The sequence below is a fragment of the Schistocerca americana genome, chromosome 4, assembly GCF_021461395.2.
Source record: "Schistocerca americana isolate TAMUIC-IGC-003095 chromosome 4, iqSchAmer2.1, whole genome shotgun sequence".
In the NCBI taxonomy this organism is placed as follows: domain Eukaryota; kingdom Metazoa; phylum Arthropoda; class Insecta; order Orthoptera; family Acrididae; genus Schistocerca; species Schistocerca americana.
This window is the reverse complement of record NC_060122.1, coordinates 445,901,721-445,920,880: the sequence shown is the minus strand read 5'-3', so window position 1 is coordinate 445,920,880 and position 19,160 is coordinate 445,901,721. Positions and strand designations below refer to the sequence as shown.

At 43.8% G+C, this 19,160-nt stretch overlaps 1 protein-coding gene across 1 annotated transcript in view; it reads left to right on the top strand.

Moving 5' to 3' along the window:
- The window catches only part of LOC124613537, a 110,557-nt gene extending 92,958 nt beyond the window's left edge, over positions 1-17,599 (top strand). Inside the window, exon 2 of the mRNA XM_047142248.1 lies at positions 17,453-17,599. Within this exon, the coding sequence (XP_046998204.1) occupies positions 17,453-17,599 (147 nt within the window). The remainder of the gene's footprint in view (positions 1-17,452) is intronic.
- The last annotated feature ends 1,561 nt before the right edge of the window (positions 17,600-19,160 follow it).

Sequence of the window (19,160 nt, the reverse complement as noted above, 5' to 3'; positions counted from 1 at the left end):
ACAGTGGCACGTAAAGTGTCCTCCGCCACACACCGTTGGGTGGCTTGCGGAGTATAAATGTAGATGTAGATGTAGAATCGATCTCCCGGCCCGGATGGTTTACCTCTCGAATTTTACAGAACCTTCCAAGATTTGATGATGCCACGATGGAGGGACATGTACTGGGAACTTTTGTCCGGCGCGGCGAACCCGCCACCAATGTTCATGGAAGGCTTACTTGTACCAGTCCCGAAACCCGCAGGAGGAACACGACTCGACAGTTATCGGCCGATCACGTTACTCAATTCCGACTTCAAGATTTTCACACGCCTTCTAGCAGTGCGGCTCAAACATGTCTTACGAGACATTGTTTCGCACGAACAAACATCCTTAGGCGGCGATAGTAATATACAGACAGCCCTCAGTGAATATAGGGACGTGATCGCTGTGGCAACACACTCGCGACTGCCAGGCGCTTTAATCTCCATCGACTTCAAACAAGCGTTTGACCGCGTCAATCATGCATTCATCAACGCAGTGATGGACCGAATGGCAATTCCCCCGATGTTCACGTAAGTGATTATGCGGCTCCTTCGTGGAGCAACGTCCAGACTTCTCGTCAACGACAGACTTACAGGACCTATACGGATTGAACGCTCAGTACGGCAGGGTTGCCCTTTATCGACGGTGCTTTATGCCATTGCGATGGAACCACTCATTTGCGGATTACGGCGACGTTTGACAGGTATTCCACTCCGGGATCATACACTCCTGGAAATGGAAAAAAGAACACATTGACACCGGTGTGTCAGACCCACCATACTTGCTCCGGACACTGCGAGAGGGCTGTACAAGCAATGATCACACGCACGGCACAGCGGACACACCAGGAACCGCGGTGTTGGCCGTCGAATGGCGCTAGCTGCGCAGCATTTGTGCACCGCCGCCGTCAGTGTCAGCCAGTTTGCCGTGGCATACGGAGCTCCATCGCAGTCTTTAACACTGGTAGCATGCCGCGACAGCGTGGACGTGAACCGTATGTGCAGCTGGAGGACTTTGAGCGAGGGCGTATAGTGGGCATGCGGGAGGCCGGGTGGACGTACCGCCGAATTGCTCAACACGTGGGGCGTGAGGTCTCCACAGTACATCGATGTTGTCGCCAGTGGTCGGCGGAAGGTGCACGTGCCCGTCGACCTGGGACCGGACCGCAGCGACGCAAGGATGCAGGCCAAGACCGTAGGATCCTACGCAGTGCCGTAGGGGACCGCACCGCCACTTCCCAGCAAATTAGGGACACTGTTGCTCCTGGGGTATCGGCGAGGACCATTCGCAACCGTCTCCATGAAGCTGGGCTACGGTCCCGCACACCGTTAGGCCGTCTTCCGCTCACGCCCCAACATCGTGCAGCCCGCCTCCAGTGGTGTCGCGACAGGCGTGAATGGAGGGACGAATGGAGACGTGTCGTCTTCAGCGATGAGAGTCGCTTCTGCCTTGGTGCCAATGATGGTCGTATGCGTGTTTGGCGCCGTGCAGGTGAACCCCACAATCAGGACTGCATACAACCGAGGCACACAGGGCCAACACCCGGCATCATGGTGTGGGGAGCGATCTCCTACACTGGCCGTACACCACTGGTGATCGTCGAGGGGACACTGAATACTGCACGGTACATCCAAACCGTCATCGAACCCATCGTTCTACCATTCCTAGACCGGCAAGGGAACTTGCTATTCCAACAGGACAATGCACGTCAGCATGTATCCTGTGCCACCCAACGTGCTCTAGAAGGTGTAAGTCAACTACCCTGGCCAGCAAGATCTCCGGATCTGTCCCCCATCGAGCATGTTTGGGACTGGATGAAGCGTCGTCTCACGCGGTCTGCACGTCCAGCACGAATGCTGGTCCAACTGAGGCGCCAGGTGGAAACGGCATGGCAAGCCGTTCCACAGGACTACATCCAGCATCTCTACGATCGTCTCCATGGGAGAATAGCAGCCTGCATTGCTGCGAAAGGTGGATATACACTGTACTAGTGCCGACATTGTGCATGCTCTGTTGCCTGTGTCTATGTGCCTGTGGTTCTGTCAGTGTGATCATGTGATGTATCTGACCCCAGGAATGTGTCAATAAAGTTTCCCCTTCCTGGGACAATGAATTCACGGTGTTCTTATTTCAATTTCCAGGAGTGTATGTTCCGCTGGCAAGCTTACGCGGACGACTTGTCCCTCGTCGTACGTTCAGCGGCCGACGTACAAGCTGCGATGCAGTGGATTACCCGTTACAGTGCAGGGGCAGGGAGCGCTATGAACGTGGCAAAATCATGCGCCATGAAGATCGGCCGCGGCCTTCCCGCAGACAGCGTAGTCCCATTTCAACTGGTGTACACCCTTCGCTGTCTCGGGTTGGTGTACACGCGAGACATTCGCCGCACCTCGGCGATCAATTTTCGGGCGCTGCTGCAACGCATCAGAGCCAACATACAAAATCACATACTACGCCCGCTGACTATGTGCCAGAGGGTCACCTTCGTCAATACTCATCTGGCAGCCCGGATACCCCATATAGCGCAGATTCTGCCCATCACTGCGACAATGGCGGCCAAATTACGGGCGGCTTTCGGCTATTTCATTTGTTCTGGACACATCTTCAAAGTCCAGTATGAAGCTCTTACCTCACCGAAGCGGGTTGGTGGCCTCGATCTGGTTAATGTGAGAGGCAGGACTACGACACTTTACACCAATACTATGCTCCGGTTATGGAAAAGCAAAAATGCTTGTTTTACTGGAATGTTGACCTCCGAGCACGCACCTGTTTCGAGACGCCCACCGACGTCTTTGGCACACATCCCACCTCCGATGTCACATATCGGCCGTTTCTTTTTGGAGTACAGCTACATATGCACCGAGCTCCCCAGGACCAGGAAGACGACTACCCGCGACATCTACCGCCTTCTCCGAAAGTCTCCACCCCGCAACCCCGTCGAAACACGTCACCCCCAGATTTCATGGCCTACAGTTTGGAAAACAATCCACCAACCATATCACACCACTGACACCACCTCTATGTGGTACCTTCTCGTCAACGGCAAGTATACTACAAGACAGAAACTGCATCGCATCGCACTGGTGGACTCACCCTTGTGCCTCAAGTGCAATGTCGAAGATACAGATTTACATCGTTTTGAGTGTGGGCCAGCAGCAGCTGTCTGGACCCTCGTACAGAAGATTGTGGCTTTCTACCTCTGAGTACCATCACATCACGTTTCTCCTACCATGATGATGTATCCCAACACGACCTACTTTCCATCGGCTAAGTGGCACGCCATCACATGGATCAGTGGCATGGCTGCCAACTACCTCTTCCGGGACGACATCGTCGATCCGGCGGACTTTTGGACACGGCTCCAAGTACATCACCACACCCTTCGCCGACATCGACACTATCGGCCTACTTTCGCGAACTATTTACAGAGTATTTTCACCAACCCGCCTCAAAGCTGGAATCTCAACGAACCGTGCCAGCCAAGACTGGACGATCCCACGTTCCCCTTCAATGGTCAATGATAGAATGCATTTTGTTCTGATGGCGCGCCAAAGTGGAGCATGGCGCGGAAAGTATTCCTATTTTATTTCACTTCTCTTTTCTCCTCCTCTTCTAAGTTTTTTTCCTCCTTACACATGTTTATCCTTTTCACACATAGCTCTCTATCTGCAGCCTATTTGTTTTCTTTCTCCTGTGCTCCTAAAAATAAAAAAAAAAATAAAAAAAAAGTTGCTACCGATGGTGAGACTGTATACTCATTTATGTTAACAAAAAAATAAAAATAAAAAAGAATAAAAAAAAGAAGGCCGTTGTTTTCCGTTTTCAGAGGATATTGTGTTATTTTATGAAGAACGTCGTCTTTTATTTTCATACACAAGAGGTTTTGATTTGTTTTTCTTATAAGCTGCAAAATTAACAAAAGGAAAAAATAAAAAACAAAAAACGAAAAAAAATAAAAAGATAAAATATAAAAAAGCTGGTTGAGCACTTGCCAAAAAAAAATGGTGGAGCACTTGCCCGCGAAAGCCAAAGGTCCCGAGTTCAAGTCTCGGTCCGGCACACGGTTTTAATTTTCCAGGAAGCTTCATATCAGTGCACACTCCGCTGCAGAATGAAAATCTCATTCTGTAGTTCTGTTTCTTCCTTTAAAATGTTTTAATTTGTATGTGACTCAATAATGTTCATTGGCATGGACGGGAAGGCAACGACACTGTTCCTCTTTGAAATAAAAAAATTATTGACGATGTGTGTTAGCTTCCGAAGCTGTCTCACCGCCACGCAAATGCATGGTAAGCCGAGTATTTGTATGGATAATCTCTGATGAACCTTAAATAGAACGTGAACATTCCTAAACGCTATGAACGCGAGCAGTGGGGCTCGAAGGCTTCACAATTGTCAGCAGTGTGCACACAACTCCAACGTGACGTATTCTAAAGAAGTGCCCTAGTTCTTATCAATCACACATTCCAACAGACATCACTGGAATCATTCCATGTAGGCTTTCACGGCCGGCGTCTTTATCAGTAAACACTTCCGGGCTAAGTTGCCGTGGTCGATCTGTAGAACTTCTTCTCCCTGACGTTTCGTTCTCAACTACGGAGAACGTTGAAGAAGGATTAAAATTGGATAAGATATGCCGGTCGACGTTGCATCAATCACGTTACAATCGATTGCCTGCAATCGACAGACGATAGCCAGAGATAGCTGCACATCGACGCCACGTGACGTGTGGTGGCGCCCCCTACGATCTCTATATAAGCGGCGGCCCCAGCTCCTAGCAGCCAGTCGTCGACTCACCTCGGAAGATGTTCTCCGTAGTTGAGAACGAAACGTCAGGGAGAACAAGTTCTACAGATCGACCACGGCAACTTAGTCCGGAAGTGTTTACTGATAAAGACATCACTGGAATTCAGAAATGAGCTGTTCGGTTCGTAACAGGTCGGTATAGTTCATATGCAGTGGTAACGAAGATGCTCACTATATTAAACGTAAATCTTTGGACTAAAGACGACTTTGCTCTCTTGAAAACCTGTTTAGTAAACATAAAGAACCGGCGTTTGTATAAGAATGAGCAACAATTCTGCTGATCCCTTACATAGAGTGATTGAGAGTAACAGACTTAAGATTTGAAGGATATGCCGAGACATACAGTAGTTTTTCGCTCGCTCTAAGTTATACCTAAAAACAAAATTACTAATATTAGTGCGAAGAGTGGTTTAATGCGTATGTAGATTAAGGTCGAAAACATGATTCCATAAAGTGAAGAATCTACAAGGAACGTTATCTTGTCTGAAGAGGTGCAATTAAACTGGACTGTAGTATCAAACACCACAATTGTGTGTACCGGCTCCTGTAAACCATACATTTCTATGGATTATGAAATTAATCTACTAATATTTAATACGTGACGTGACCTGTCATCGCTCGCTTCTTTACAACTATCACAACAAGGTGTATCTTGGCACGCTCCAGACAGCGTTTTTCCTCGCCATCCGAGAGTTTTTGGAAGTTACGATCAGGTGGTCTCCGTCTCAGTACCATCTATTTATGGTCTTGGATGTCATTACCTCACGATGAAGGATCGAAGTGATGTTCTTCCATACACATCGTTATTTCCAGACCAAAACCTCTCGATATGTGTGTATCTCTGAGGACGAAGTTCTTAGACCAATACTAGCTACACAAAAGAGGCTACGACAAAACATAAATTCCTCGTGTATAGCCATCATATCTAATACTTCGACAAGCGCAGTTTATTCAGATTTCGGTGGCATTAATACAGTCCTGTGACTGGTGGTGGCCGTTTCTGGAGCCTAAAATGGCCCGACAATGAAGTAACTTCATTTTTTCACAAAACATTAAGAGAGACTACCTGTTTTCTTTATTTTGTTTTTCCTCTTTTATTTTCCCTTAAATGCTTAAGAGGGAAGGAACTATAATCCCTTACGTTTGCCCATCTCAAGAAGCTATAATGTGTTTCGGTAAATAAAATTTAACTGCTGCAAACAGGTTTTTATAGAGTCGTGAACGTTTATTTACAGTTGTTTCATATAAGCGTCTGTATTGCAATACCTGTGATTATTTGATGACTTGTTTGTCGTTATTTTATGCTTTCAGATTGGTTATTGCCGTTAAAGACGTAGGTAATTGCACGTGATGTTACCAGAATTGTTTGACACTAAATCTATTTTAAATGATCCGCATCTCAACGTTGAGTGTTTGCTGTCGTCTGTAATCCCCTATAAGGTATAATTTTTTTTTTGTTCCTGACGGATATGTACACCCACCCGGTGCCAACAACATATTTGGGCTCTGCGACGTGCGTCATAGCGGGAGGGTCACGTGATACTACAAGTCTTACGAGTTCCAGCTACCGTCTCCGACTGTGAGCAAGTTACGCCAATATTGCATACCAGTTTAATAACTCGTAAATATAACACATTACAAATTTAAGGCCATTAATGGGTTCATTACTATTCATTCATATCTCGATTTTACCAGCGTCATAAAACTTCTAATAATGTAAATTGTATTGCAGTACCTCCTCCTGCAGTTTTTCTGTAAGTAATAAAAACGAGCGAAAGCATATACTTCTGTTTCAAATTGCTTTCAGGTAAAAAACATTCCTGTATGCCATTGTACGCCGTTTGCAGCTCACTGTATATGAAATAGTTCCTGTCTGAAGCGAAGGTTACGGACAACAGACATAAAAATTAATATAAATACAGTACATGAATAAATGAGGTTACAAATGCCTCTGGTTTTCATTTCTAACCACCGGAGTATCAGTAGACCTGGAAGCAAAGTAAAAAATTATAAGAGAAGGAGTTGAAAGAAAAAACCGTAGCCTCCAAAATCTACAAAACTCTAAGATCAATCAGTGACAAATTTCCTACAAGACATTCACTAATCACCGAAGTCAGCAAATAATAAATTCTCCACTCACAGACTGAGATAGCTTTGTGGGGATCAACAAAATTTTGTCAAACATATGCGGTCTCCTCCTTACCAAACCAACACAGAACACAAAAATCACACACACACACACACACACACACACACACACACACACACACACACACACACACACACAGAATATTAATTTATTTGCAGTAAGAAAACAAAATAAAATCATGATCATAAACATTTCAGCAATTACATACTCATTCTTCAATCTATAGGCGAGTCCAATTTTTAAGTGCTTTTGAAGTGCTCTGATCGTCTATTCTTGCATCATTCATTATCTTCTCAAAGTTGTTGATCAGTATCTTGCATGTAGAAAGAGACACATCTTTCATTTTGTCCAACAGCCTGTTGCAGAGCAAACAATGGCACTTAGTATAACTGAACTTACTTTTCGTTAATCTTGTAGTAGCCAAATTGAGAAAAATAGGTAGCTGTTTGGCATATGTAATAAACAGCTGAAGAGAAACGTTTAAAAGTACAGATATTGTATGCCACAAAAACCCAACAGTGAACACTACTTCCTCAGAGGCCAGAGTTAGTGTACCTCTGATCAGGTCCTTAACAAAGTTATATGACAGGTCTCCTTCACTTCTTCATTTGTCTGCAGCCATAAAGTACACGTATCACACTTTCATTTTTACAGAAGTTATAGGTAGTAATCAGCGATGAAAGTATGACTAACGATTTCCATCTTACGCCATTTCCTACAAAAGTCCCCGAAACACATGAAGACATTTCCACTATCTCCAGACCTTGATCAAACGTACGATGAGAGTCCTTACGCCACTTCCTACAAAAGTCCCCGGAACACATGAAGACTCTTCCACTATCTCCAGACCTTGATCAAACGTACGATGAGAGTCCAGAGAATAGAAAAGCCTTGTGAAAGCATTTTGTACTGAAAAGGAAGAAATCTGTTTTGGACTTCATCGTCGAGATACCTGTTTCAGTGTAACAAAACAGAGAACACTGCCTAGAGAGTACTAAATAAGCATTCAAAAGTGGGTAATATAAAAACAATGTTAAGTAGTTTTTCCTGTAAAAATACAGCAGTATCATACTTAGTTACATATTAGTTGAACGAAACCTAGGACTAACGAATATGTGGATATTCTGGCAGGGTGAGTTAAGTGAAAGTAATTTATTGTTAATGAATATGTGAATAACATCCTGGAAGGTTAAGCTAATTGAAAGAAGTTTGTAATATGTCGTGAGTAACCAAGTAAGCTGTTGCTGTTTGTTTCTACTATTGGGTCGACACAAGGCTCGCTAGATGCCTGAGCGTCAATGATTAATACAAAAAAAGAAAAAGATCCTATGGCCTGTAGACTGATCGGGAACTATCTGATATTTTAAACAAGATTTGCACCATAGAATTGTCAGTCCGTCACCTACGAGAAGTATGGCTGGTGGCCTTGGTTAACTTATATTCAAAATGGCATGGATCAATTAACTACCTAAATGCTATCAAGCAGAACTCAATTGTTACACATTTATTTTACAGTATCTACACAAATAAAGAAACTGAACATGATGAACATCTTCGTTCACAAAAATTAAGAATCACATGAAGTATTAAACGTCTCAGTTACAACTAACGCATGTATGGTCGGTCCATAAGGTACTGTGAAACACAGTGTAAAAGAGGCATTACTTCCAGAGATCGAGACTGAATTTACTTTAAATGATGTGGCAGAAGTGACTGCTTTTCTCATGATAGTAAGGAGATGTTAGGCATGTGGCAGAATTAATGTTTATAATGGGTGAGTTACCTAGGAAGTCAATGGTAACTCAAGATTCACTATAACAAACGCTGAGTCCCGCATCGCAAAAGAATTGAAATCAAAAGTTAAAAGTCATGCCTACTGTTGTGAAACGACTCTAACTTAATCGCAGGGTTTCTAAATTTCACACGATTCCGATCTCAGTTAAAGACTAATATTACTGCAGGGACAATACTCACCTTTCTACCTGCCATCTCAGATCTAGAGCGAAACAAACTCCTCTACACTGATCTCCGACACTGACCGTTGCCGGCCGAAGTGGCCGTGCGGTTAAAGGCGCTGCAGTCTGGAACCGCAAGACCGCTACGGTCGCAGGTTCGAATTCTGCCTCGGGCATGGATGTTTGTGATGTCCTTAGGTTAGTTAGGTTTAACTAGTTCTAAGTTCTAGGGGACTAATGACCTCAGCAGTTGAGTCCCATAGTGCTCAGAGCCATTTGAACCATTTGAACCACTGACCGTTCTCTTTCCTGTTTCTCTAACCCTGCCGCCTCAACAAATATAATTCTGCGTCAGCGGACCAGGTCTCATGGTTACTCGTTTGACCTATCAGAATGGAGAAAATTTTACCCTTCTCTCGTTTTACCAACTTCGGATAGATCTACTTCACATAAAGCGGTACAGTGAGAGGTCTAGCCTTGGCGTTAGCCTATGAGAAATTACAAAATGTTCGTTTCTCTCCCTACCATCCTGAACATTTTTGAAAACGTCTTACAACTTCCCACCATATTCGTAAACACCTTTGCGTCGGTATGTCTGGTGGGAGATAACTTCCTACTTAATGAGCTGCCTGTCAACTTTTTACTGGCGCCAGTATGTCGCCTGGGGTCATACACGATCGTCAGTTTCTGAGCCGTCTTTTCGGGTATGGGTCCATTGCCTCCGCAAGAGGCATGTCTCCACTGTTAACGATGAAGTATCCTCGCCCGTGGATACCACCTAAAACGTACTGTGACAAACCCCTAAGAGACTTGCAAAGCATATCTAATATCTAACTTGCTTGTTCCTTAACGTGTTTAGAGGAGTATCAAACTGTCTGCATAGGTTCTATTATAAGGAGCTAATTACGATAGTGACAAATTATTTCTGCTATACCCACACTGAAATGAATTGTGGAAACCGATATTAACTGACTTCTAATCAGAGCAGGCTGATGTCTCGGTCAAAATGCAAATAGTGATACACACGCTGGCATCTTCCGGTGTTCGTTTTATTAATCTACCTCTTTGTCATGTGTTGTCAGACTAGATTTTCATATTAGTTGGATTAGGAAGGAAATGAGGAGAGCGGACCCAGATTATCTTTATTACATATGCAAACATAAAGAAAACAATGGCATTCTTCTTTCCGAGAGGTCGGCTATTTTCACAAGCATTGGGAAGTGGCAAGAGCCAATGAACAGTTTATAAACACAAAAACGTGAGAGGGATCAGATAGGCCTCTCATAGCAAAGTTCTTTATTAGCCTTAAGATTTAAATTTTACAATGCAGGTAAGAGTAACATAAAAGGGGGGAAAATGCGCTATGTGACTCCTCTGATGACGTTGTTACCCTCTGTGAAAGTGAGGAAAAATTCCAGGACCTGTTGTATGGATTGAACAGCCTACTGACGACTGAACGACGATGAAAATGAACGAAAGAAAGGTTTAATTATTGAGGAGCAGCACATAAAAGGTTAAAGTAAAAACAAAAGTGGAGCCACATAGTAGACGAAATGTACGACTTCTGCGTCCAACGATGCATTAAGCATTACCAAAGCAGTAAGGAGAATATAAGACCGACACAGGGAGATTCCTGACAAATGAAGTCAACGGCTGTCAAACGTAGCTCTTATTTCAGGAAGAAATTTGCTACGATGTGCTTCTGGGGCACAGTATTGTACGCTCGTGAGTATTCAGCTGTGTAAAATCCGAAAAAGCAGGGGAACCGAACATTTGAGATCTGGCATTACAGAACGAGGCTGAAAATTAAGTGGACTGATAAGGAAACAAATAAGGAGGTTCCTGACAGACTCGATGAGAAAATAAATTGTGCAAAAACACTAGAATGAATCATAGGATGATAGGACATGTTAAGGCATGTTAAGACATCAAGATAAAATTTCCTTGGTACTAGAGAAAACTGCAAGGAGGAAAAATTTGTAGGGAATAAAGGGATTGCAACGTACTGACCAATTGATGGAATATGTTGGCTGTAAAAGTGTCACTCTAAGGGAAAAAGATTTCCACAGTAGAGGGAATCTTGCCAGAGTACGTGACATGTGTCAGGTTAGTGACTTCCTTGAAAAACTTACACGTAGGATTACAAAGGTTAAATCTTCGAAACAACCATCTGATTTTACAAGGAAAGCCTTTTTACATGCATGCAAATACGACCTTGAGATACATTTTCACAAATTCGTTTAGGATCGAAGTTTGCATTTCCCTCTCACAAACGTTCAGTGTTTCGTTCACGAAACGCACGACAAACATCTAGCAACAAGCAAACTCCTTGCATATTTCTGCGAGAGTATCTGGTGTTACTGCGTTCGTTATTGTTGCTATGCGACGTCACAGTGCACACGAAGTTACAGTGGGTGGAGTTAAGCACAGGAGACATTCCCAAGCTCGCACAGATCAGGCGAACTTCGAAACCAATGGTGTGATTTGGTGCCATCGTCGTGTGCTTTGAGTTGTAGGAGGGTCAGCGCTCTACTTAATAAGAGAGTCGTGAGGTACAGCTGCAACCGAATTACACGTATAAACGTTTCAAGTAAGTCATTTCATACTGCTATCAAATATTAAAGAAAAGACGTTTGAACATCAAAGCTTCTGTTTATTTATCGGCTGACTAATTTCGGACTGTGCCCACTTTCAAGAGCCACGTATTTGTAATCAGCATATGGTTAGTGTCGACACTTCCACTTACTCTCTTAAGACAAAACGAAGCGCCATGAATGGGATGAACATCGGCATGTCATGTACATGTACACACAAACAAATGATTGCAATTTCAAAAAAATTGGATGATTTATTCAAGACAAAAAGATTCACAAATTGAGCAAGTCATCTCCGGCCCTTATGCAAGTAGTTGCTTGGTTTAGCATTGGTTGATTGATTTATTTGTTGGATGTCCTCCTGAAGGACATCGTGCCGAATTCTGTCCAACTGGCGTGTTATTTCGTCAAACTCCCGGTATGGTTGGAAGCCTCTGACCATAATGCTCCACGCGTTCTCACCTGGAGAGATATCTACAGACTTGCTGGTCGTGGTAGGTTTTGGCAAGCGCGAAGACAAGCAGCAGAAACTCTGCCGTGCGCGAGTGAGCATTATCTTGCTGAAATGTAACCATAGGCTTGCCATGTAGGGCAACAAAACGGGGCGCTGAACGTCGCCGACGTACCGCTGTGCTGTGAGGGGGCCGCAGATGACAGCCAAAAGGGTTCTGCTGCGAAATGAAATGGAACCCCAGATCATCAAGGCTGGTTGTATGGGCCGTTTGGTGGGTGACAGTGAGGTTGGTATCCCACCGCAGTCCGTCCCGTCTCCAAACACGTCTTTGGCCTGGAATCTCATTGACTGGAATAGAATTGTTAAGTACCACTTTGTATTGAGTCCCAACGACGAGCGGTACGTGGACGATATTCTTCGTTCCGTTTTGTTGCCCTTCATGCCAAGCCATCCTGTGCTTACATCTCAGCAAGCTAATGCCCGCCCGCACGCGGAGAGACTTATTTACTGCTTGCTAAAGCCTGCCTTGGCCAGCAAGGTCGCCGGATCTCTCTCTAATCCAGAATTTATGGAGCATTATGGGCGGGGCCCTCATACCATTTCGAGAATCTGACTCTCTAATGCGCCAGTTGAACAGATTTGGCACGATATTCCTCAGGAATACATCCATCAACCCTATCAATCAATGTGTAGCCGAATAACTGCTTGCATAAGGGCCAGAGGTGGACCAACGTATTATTAACTTGCTCAATTTATGAAGCTTATTTTCTTGACTAAATTATCCAGTTTTTCGGAAACTATAATAATTTGTTTGTATGTACATGTACATCACATCTACCAATTTCCTTCCCACTCGTATAGTTCCTTCGATTTGCTTCTTTTTTTTCTTAGAGTGAATGTCATTACACGTAACATATACAATAAATAAGCCAGCATGGCACACAGTATAGAAAATAAGAAAAATATTCTGCACTGTGTATACAATAGTGTTATCAGTGGATCACATCATGCAGGATAACTAAGATATGAGATACATTGAAGTGTGAGGACATAAACTCAACTGTCTGCATCAGCCCTAACCGAAATACAAATACGTGGCTTGCGAAAATTGGAAAAGCTTGAAACTAGTCAGCCAGTAAATAAACAGCAGCTTAGTTAGTTAGTTAGTTCATTGTGTGTTCCATTGATCAATCGCACGCAGAAGCCGTTATGACGTGGAACGTGTCAACTGCTCAAGAAATACACATATGATAGAAGATTTTTAATATATATATTTATATATTTATATATATATATTACAGTACAGTCTTAAACATTAATATTTCTATTATTTACCCCATTCCCTTAAATGGCACAACATGCGTATACTATATTAATAGATTTATTTATTCCTATTCAAGAATTCATCTATGGTATAGAAGGAATGGTCAAGGAGATATGATTTCAATTTATTTTTCAAGCTATTACTGCTGTATGTCAGACATTTCATTTCATCTGGTAATTTGGTAAAAAATTTTATAGCTGCATATTTTACCCCTTTCTGTGACAAAGATAGATTGAGTAAAGGATAGTGTAAGTCTTTCTTTTTCTGATATTATAATCATGAATGTCACTGTTCTTTTTAAACTGGTCTATGTTGTTGAGAACAAATTTCATTAATGAGTAAATGTACTGTGAGGCTGTTGTAAGAACTCCCAATATTTTAAAAAGATACCTACAAGATGTGCGACTATGAACCCCACACATTATTCTAACCACTTTCTCTTGACCAGTGCATACTTTTTGTCTAAGTATCGAGTTACCCCAAGTATTATTCTGTATGACATCAGAGAGTGAAAATATGCAAAGTATGTTAGCTTACTAATTACAATATCCTCAAAATTGGCAATTATTCTGATTGCAAAAGTTACGAAACCAAGTGGCCTTAGAAGATCCAAAATATAAATTTTCCAATTAAGATTCTCATCTATATGTACACCCAAAAACTTAGTATGCTCTACCCTGTCTACAGTTTTCTGTTGATGTGTTATATTTCTTGAAGAAACTGTGCTTTCTGCAGCAGAAAATTGGATGCACTGTGTTTTTTCAAAGTTTAGATCAAGTCCATTTGCAGAAAACCAATTAATAACTTTTCCAAAGACCTTATTTGTATCATTTTCAATTGGAGTTTCTTTTAGTGGATTAATAATGATTCTTGTATCATCAGCAAACAGTGTCGGTTCAGCTTCTTGTTTCAGATAAGAAGGGAGGTCGTTCACATATATCAGGAACAGAAGGGGGCCCATGATTGAACCCTGTGGCACAGCTATTGCAATTTCACCCCAGTTAGACGAAGTGGCAAACTTATTTAAATTACTTGATCCAAATGAAGAAACTTTTGTTTCCTGTCCTGCAGATATGATTTAAACCACTCGTATGCTATTCCATTTATACTGTAGAACTTTAATTTCTGTAACATAATGTCATGGATCACACAGTCAAATTCTTTGGGCAAGTCACGGAAAATTCCTATTGGTAACGTTTCACTATTATGTGGACAGTGAAACTGTATATTGCTGTCTCAGTGGAACAGCATTTTTGAAATCCAAACTGTGATTTACTAAGTATCCCATTACTGTTGAGATTGCTAACCACTCTTGAGTGCATTATTTTGGTGTTAAAATGGCTTTTCTTGATTTACACGTGTTGAAAGAGATGAAACAAATGCCCTTTGTTGCATTATTATCACCATACCAACTCGACGTATACTGGGTCTTGCACGAGTGAGCGAGCTAGCTGCACCAGAGAGTTTCTGTCTTCCTTTGCATTGTGAAGTCGGATGAATATTTTTGAAACATTGTGTTAATCTAGAGACCTGCAGAGTACTTGAATATATATAAAAAATAAATGCTTGTAGAGCTAACTAGGCGATAAAAATGATGAAGTGATGAAAATTATAGAGAAGCAAGTTCTACTTATTAAGGAAGTTAAGTGTTGATACAGAGAATTCAAAAATAATCAGAATGCTTTATGGTAACAACAGAAGTAGACAACAGTCTAATGCTGGTGCGAACAACATTCCCATTGAGTTAAAAACCTAAAACGTCTAATGATAACGAAAGACGTTGTTGTCAGTGGGGAAAATAATTTATCGCAATGAGGTGAGTATTAGACTGCGGTGACAAAATTCATGGGATAGCGATATGAATATATAAAGATGGCACAAGTATCGCTTACACAACGTATAAAAGGCCAGTGCATTGGCAGGGCTGTCATTTGTAGCCAGGTGATTCATGTGAAAAGCTTTCCAACGTGATTATGGACGCACGACGGGAACTAACAGGCTTTGAATGAGGAATGGTAGATTGTGCTAGACGCATGGGACATTCCATTTCGGAAATCGTTAGGGAATTCGAAAGTCTCAGATCCAGAGTGTCAAGATTATGCACAGATTACAAAACTTCAGGCGTTACCTGTCGCCACGGACAACGTAGTGCCAACACCCTTCACTTAATGACCGAGAGCAGCGACGTTTGCGTAGAGTTATCAGTGCTGATAAACAGCAACACTACGTGAAATAACCGCAGAAATCAATGCCAAACCCCGTGTGACGAACGTACCAGTTAGGGCAGTGTGACGACATTTGGCGTTAATGGTCTATGGCAGCATACGACAGACGCGAGTGACTCTGCTAACAGTACGACATTGCCTGCAGCGCCGCTCCGGGGTTCGTGATCATATCGGTTGGACCCTAGGAGATTGGAAAACCGTGACCTGGTTAGATGACTCCCAATTTCAGTTGGTAAGAGCTGACGGCAGCAAGGCACTGTGCAAGCTGGCGGTGGCTCTGTAATGGTGTGAGCAGTGTTTACATGGAATAGACTTGGTCCTCTGTTCCAACTGAACCTATCATTCACTGGAAATGGTTATGTTCGGCTACTTGAAGGCCGTTATCATACATTCATGGACTTCATTTTTATGGATGAGAGCGTGCCATATCATGGGGTCACAGTTGTTCGCAGTTAGTTTGAAGAATAGTTTGGACAATTCGAGACAATAAAATGGCCACACAGATTGCGCAACATGTATCCCATCGAACACTTATGGGACATAATCAAGAGGTCAGTTCATGCACAAACTCCTACATCGGCAACAATTTCCCAGTTATGGACAGCTATAAAGGCAGCATGGCTCAATACTTCTGCAGGGGACTGCCAGCGCCTTTTTGAGTCCATGCCACGTCGAGTTGCTGCACTACGCTAGGCAAAAGGAAGTCCGACACGATATTAGCAGGTATCCCATGATTTTTCTCATCTAGTCTATTCTATTCCATCGCTTGTGCCTTGTCCAGCGGTGACGCAGGGCCGGCCATGGTTATTGGATTTGGCATGTTAATTTTAAGGGGTGGCCGGATCCCCTTCCTGCCACCACCCTGTACCCCCCAGGACCGTGTACCCCAGCTGTCTGTGTCGAGTGTAAATCGTGAGATAGTGTGAATGTGTTTTAAATGTCTGTGAGTCTTGTAACTGAGGGGGGACGTGGGGACCAGCCCGGTATTCCCTTAGTAGTATGTGGAAAACCGCCTAAAGACCACATCCAGGCTGACCGGCACACCGGCCGTCGTCGTTAATCCGCCGGGCGGATTCGATCTGGGGCCGGCGCACCTACCCAAGAAGCAGCGCCTTAGCACTCTCGGCTATCCTGGAGGGTTCCATGATTTTTCTCATCTCCCTGTATTAAATATATTCTTCACAGGTGTAGACAAGGAAGGTGTTCAAAAGAAGTTTCCCATTATCGGAAATATGCAGATGGATCACCATGGATAATAACGTACTCATCATTTCAATACCGGGCTTAAGAACGTATGAAAAATTTCTTTTTTTTTTCTTCTCGTACCCTTCCTTTTTCACAATTTCTAAGACTCTTATTTCATTAGAGCATAGGAAGCAGCAGAAAAAGCGGGGGAACTGTATGGCAATATTACACTGTCTTGTCTCCAAAGAAAAGGAAGAGGATCATGTAGGTAAAGGAGAAAAAATTTGGAATGATCTAAATGAGACTCGAACATGCAGCTGTTGGCTAGCAGCATCTTGTCTTAACAAGCGCGGTTAAACGGATCGGTAGCTCTTGACCCATCACAGCAAAACAAATGGCATGCGAGTCAGTGACTTAACCAGTATACCAACTCGGTCGCAGGTACAGGTGGCGAAATGCCAAACGATGCTTAAGAACCTCATCTTTAGCAAACAGACACAGCACAGTTGGAAGCGTGCAAATCACTAGCTGACCCACACTTCTTTTCCTGTTCGGGTATTCTTCCGAAGCAGCTTCACGTGGTGGCGGATTCGCAGGACATCTCGGAGGAGCGCGGAATGAAGGCGGCGCTTTAATTTCCCCCCACTCGTCCTTGTACCTAATTGAAACAAAAGTGAGACTGCTGGTTTCCCAGCGTCTTGCCTTCGTGACGAGCCGCGGACGCTTTCTCGTTTTTCAGCGAGACGAGGCGACGGTGAGGAAACAGCTGGCAGCAGCCGGGCAGGCTCTCTCCAAGGCCACCTCGCCGCCGCGCTGGGCGACCCTTCCTCTGGTTGTGGATACACTAAGCAGTGCCACACGCCTCTGTATCAGGCGTGTTAAGTAGCAAACCTCCCCGTAGCGTTCCATAGGGGGACTTACCATCGTAAACCTTCCATCATGTGTGAATACTACGTCGGAACATTTCAAGCATTCCGTTTCACTCTCGACATATTTTTAACGTCCCAAGCATACGCAATAACGAAACACTATACACTGAAGCGCCAAAGAAACTGGTATAGGCATGAGTATTCAAATACAGAGGTACGTAAACATGCAGAATACGGCGCTGCGGTCAGCAATGCCTATATAAGATAACAAGTTTCTGGCGCAGTTGTTAAATCGGTTACTGCTGCTACAATGGAAGGTTCTCAAGAGTTACGTGAGTCGAACGTGATGTTATAGTCGGCGCACGAGCGATGGAACACAGCATCTCCGAGATAGCGATGAAGTGAGGATTTCCCCATACGACCATTTCACGAGTGCACCGTGAATATCAGTAATCCGGTAAAACATCAAATCTCCGACATCGCTGCGGCCGGGAAAAGATCCTGAAAGAACGGAACCAACGGTGTCTGAAATCCGCAAAATCATGCAGATTTCAGTGCTCGGCGATCAACAAGAGTCAGCGTGTGAACCATTCAACGAAACATCGTCGGTATGGGCTTTCGGAGCCGAAGGCCCACTCGTGTACCCTTGATGACTGCACGACACAAAGCTTTACGCCTCGTCTGGGCCCGTCAACACCGACATTGGACTGCTGATGACTGGAAACAGGTTTCCTGGTCGGATCAGTCTCGTTTCAAATTGTATCGAGCGGATGGACGTGTACGGGTATGGAGACAGCCTCATGAATCCATGACCCCTACATGTCAGCAGGAGACTGTTCAAGCTAGTGGAGGCTCTGTAATGGTGTAGGGCGTGTGCAGTTGGAGTGATGTGGGACAAATGATACGTCTAGATACAGCTCTGACGGGTGGAATGTACGTAAACATCCTGTCTTATCATCTACATCCATTCATGTCCATTGTGCATTCCGACGGACTTGGGCAATTCCAACAGGACGATACGATACCCCACACCCCAGGATTGCTACAGAGTAGCTCCAGGAACACCCTTCTGAGTTTAAACACTGGCCACCAAACTCCCCAGACATTAACATTATTGAGCATATCTCGGATTCTACGTGCTGTTCAGAAGAGATCTTGACCACTTCGTACTCTTACGGACTTACAGAAAGCCCTGCTGGATTCATGGTGTCGCTTCCCTCCAGCACTACTTCACACATGAGTTCAGTTCATGCCAAGTCCAGTTGCGGCGCTTCTGCTTGCTCGCGTGGTCCCTACACGCTATTAGGCAGTTGTACCAGAGTCTTTGGCTCTTAAGTGTGTTTCACAAAGATACATGAGGTTCACTCACGCAATACGTACTCGACAATCTCCACTGAGAAAGGGATGAGGGGACACAGTTGCGAACAGGCAGTTAGTTAATGTCCCAGTTCTTTGGCTACAAATTGATATTTGTTTCATTCAGATTTCATGATCAGATATGAAGTTATTAATTTTTTCATGATGCATGGTAACTTAGTGCCACATTCACTTTTGCTCTGTCTTGCTGAGCAGTTACTA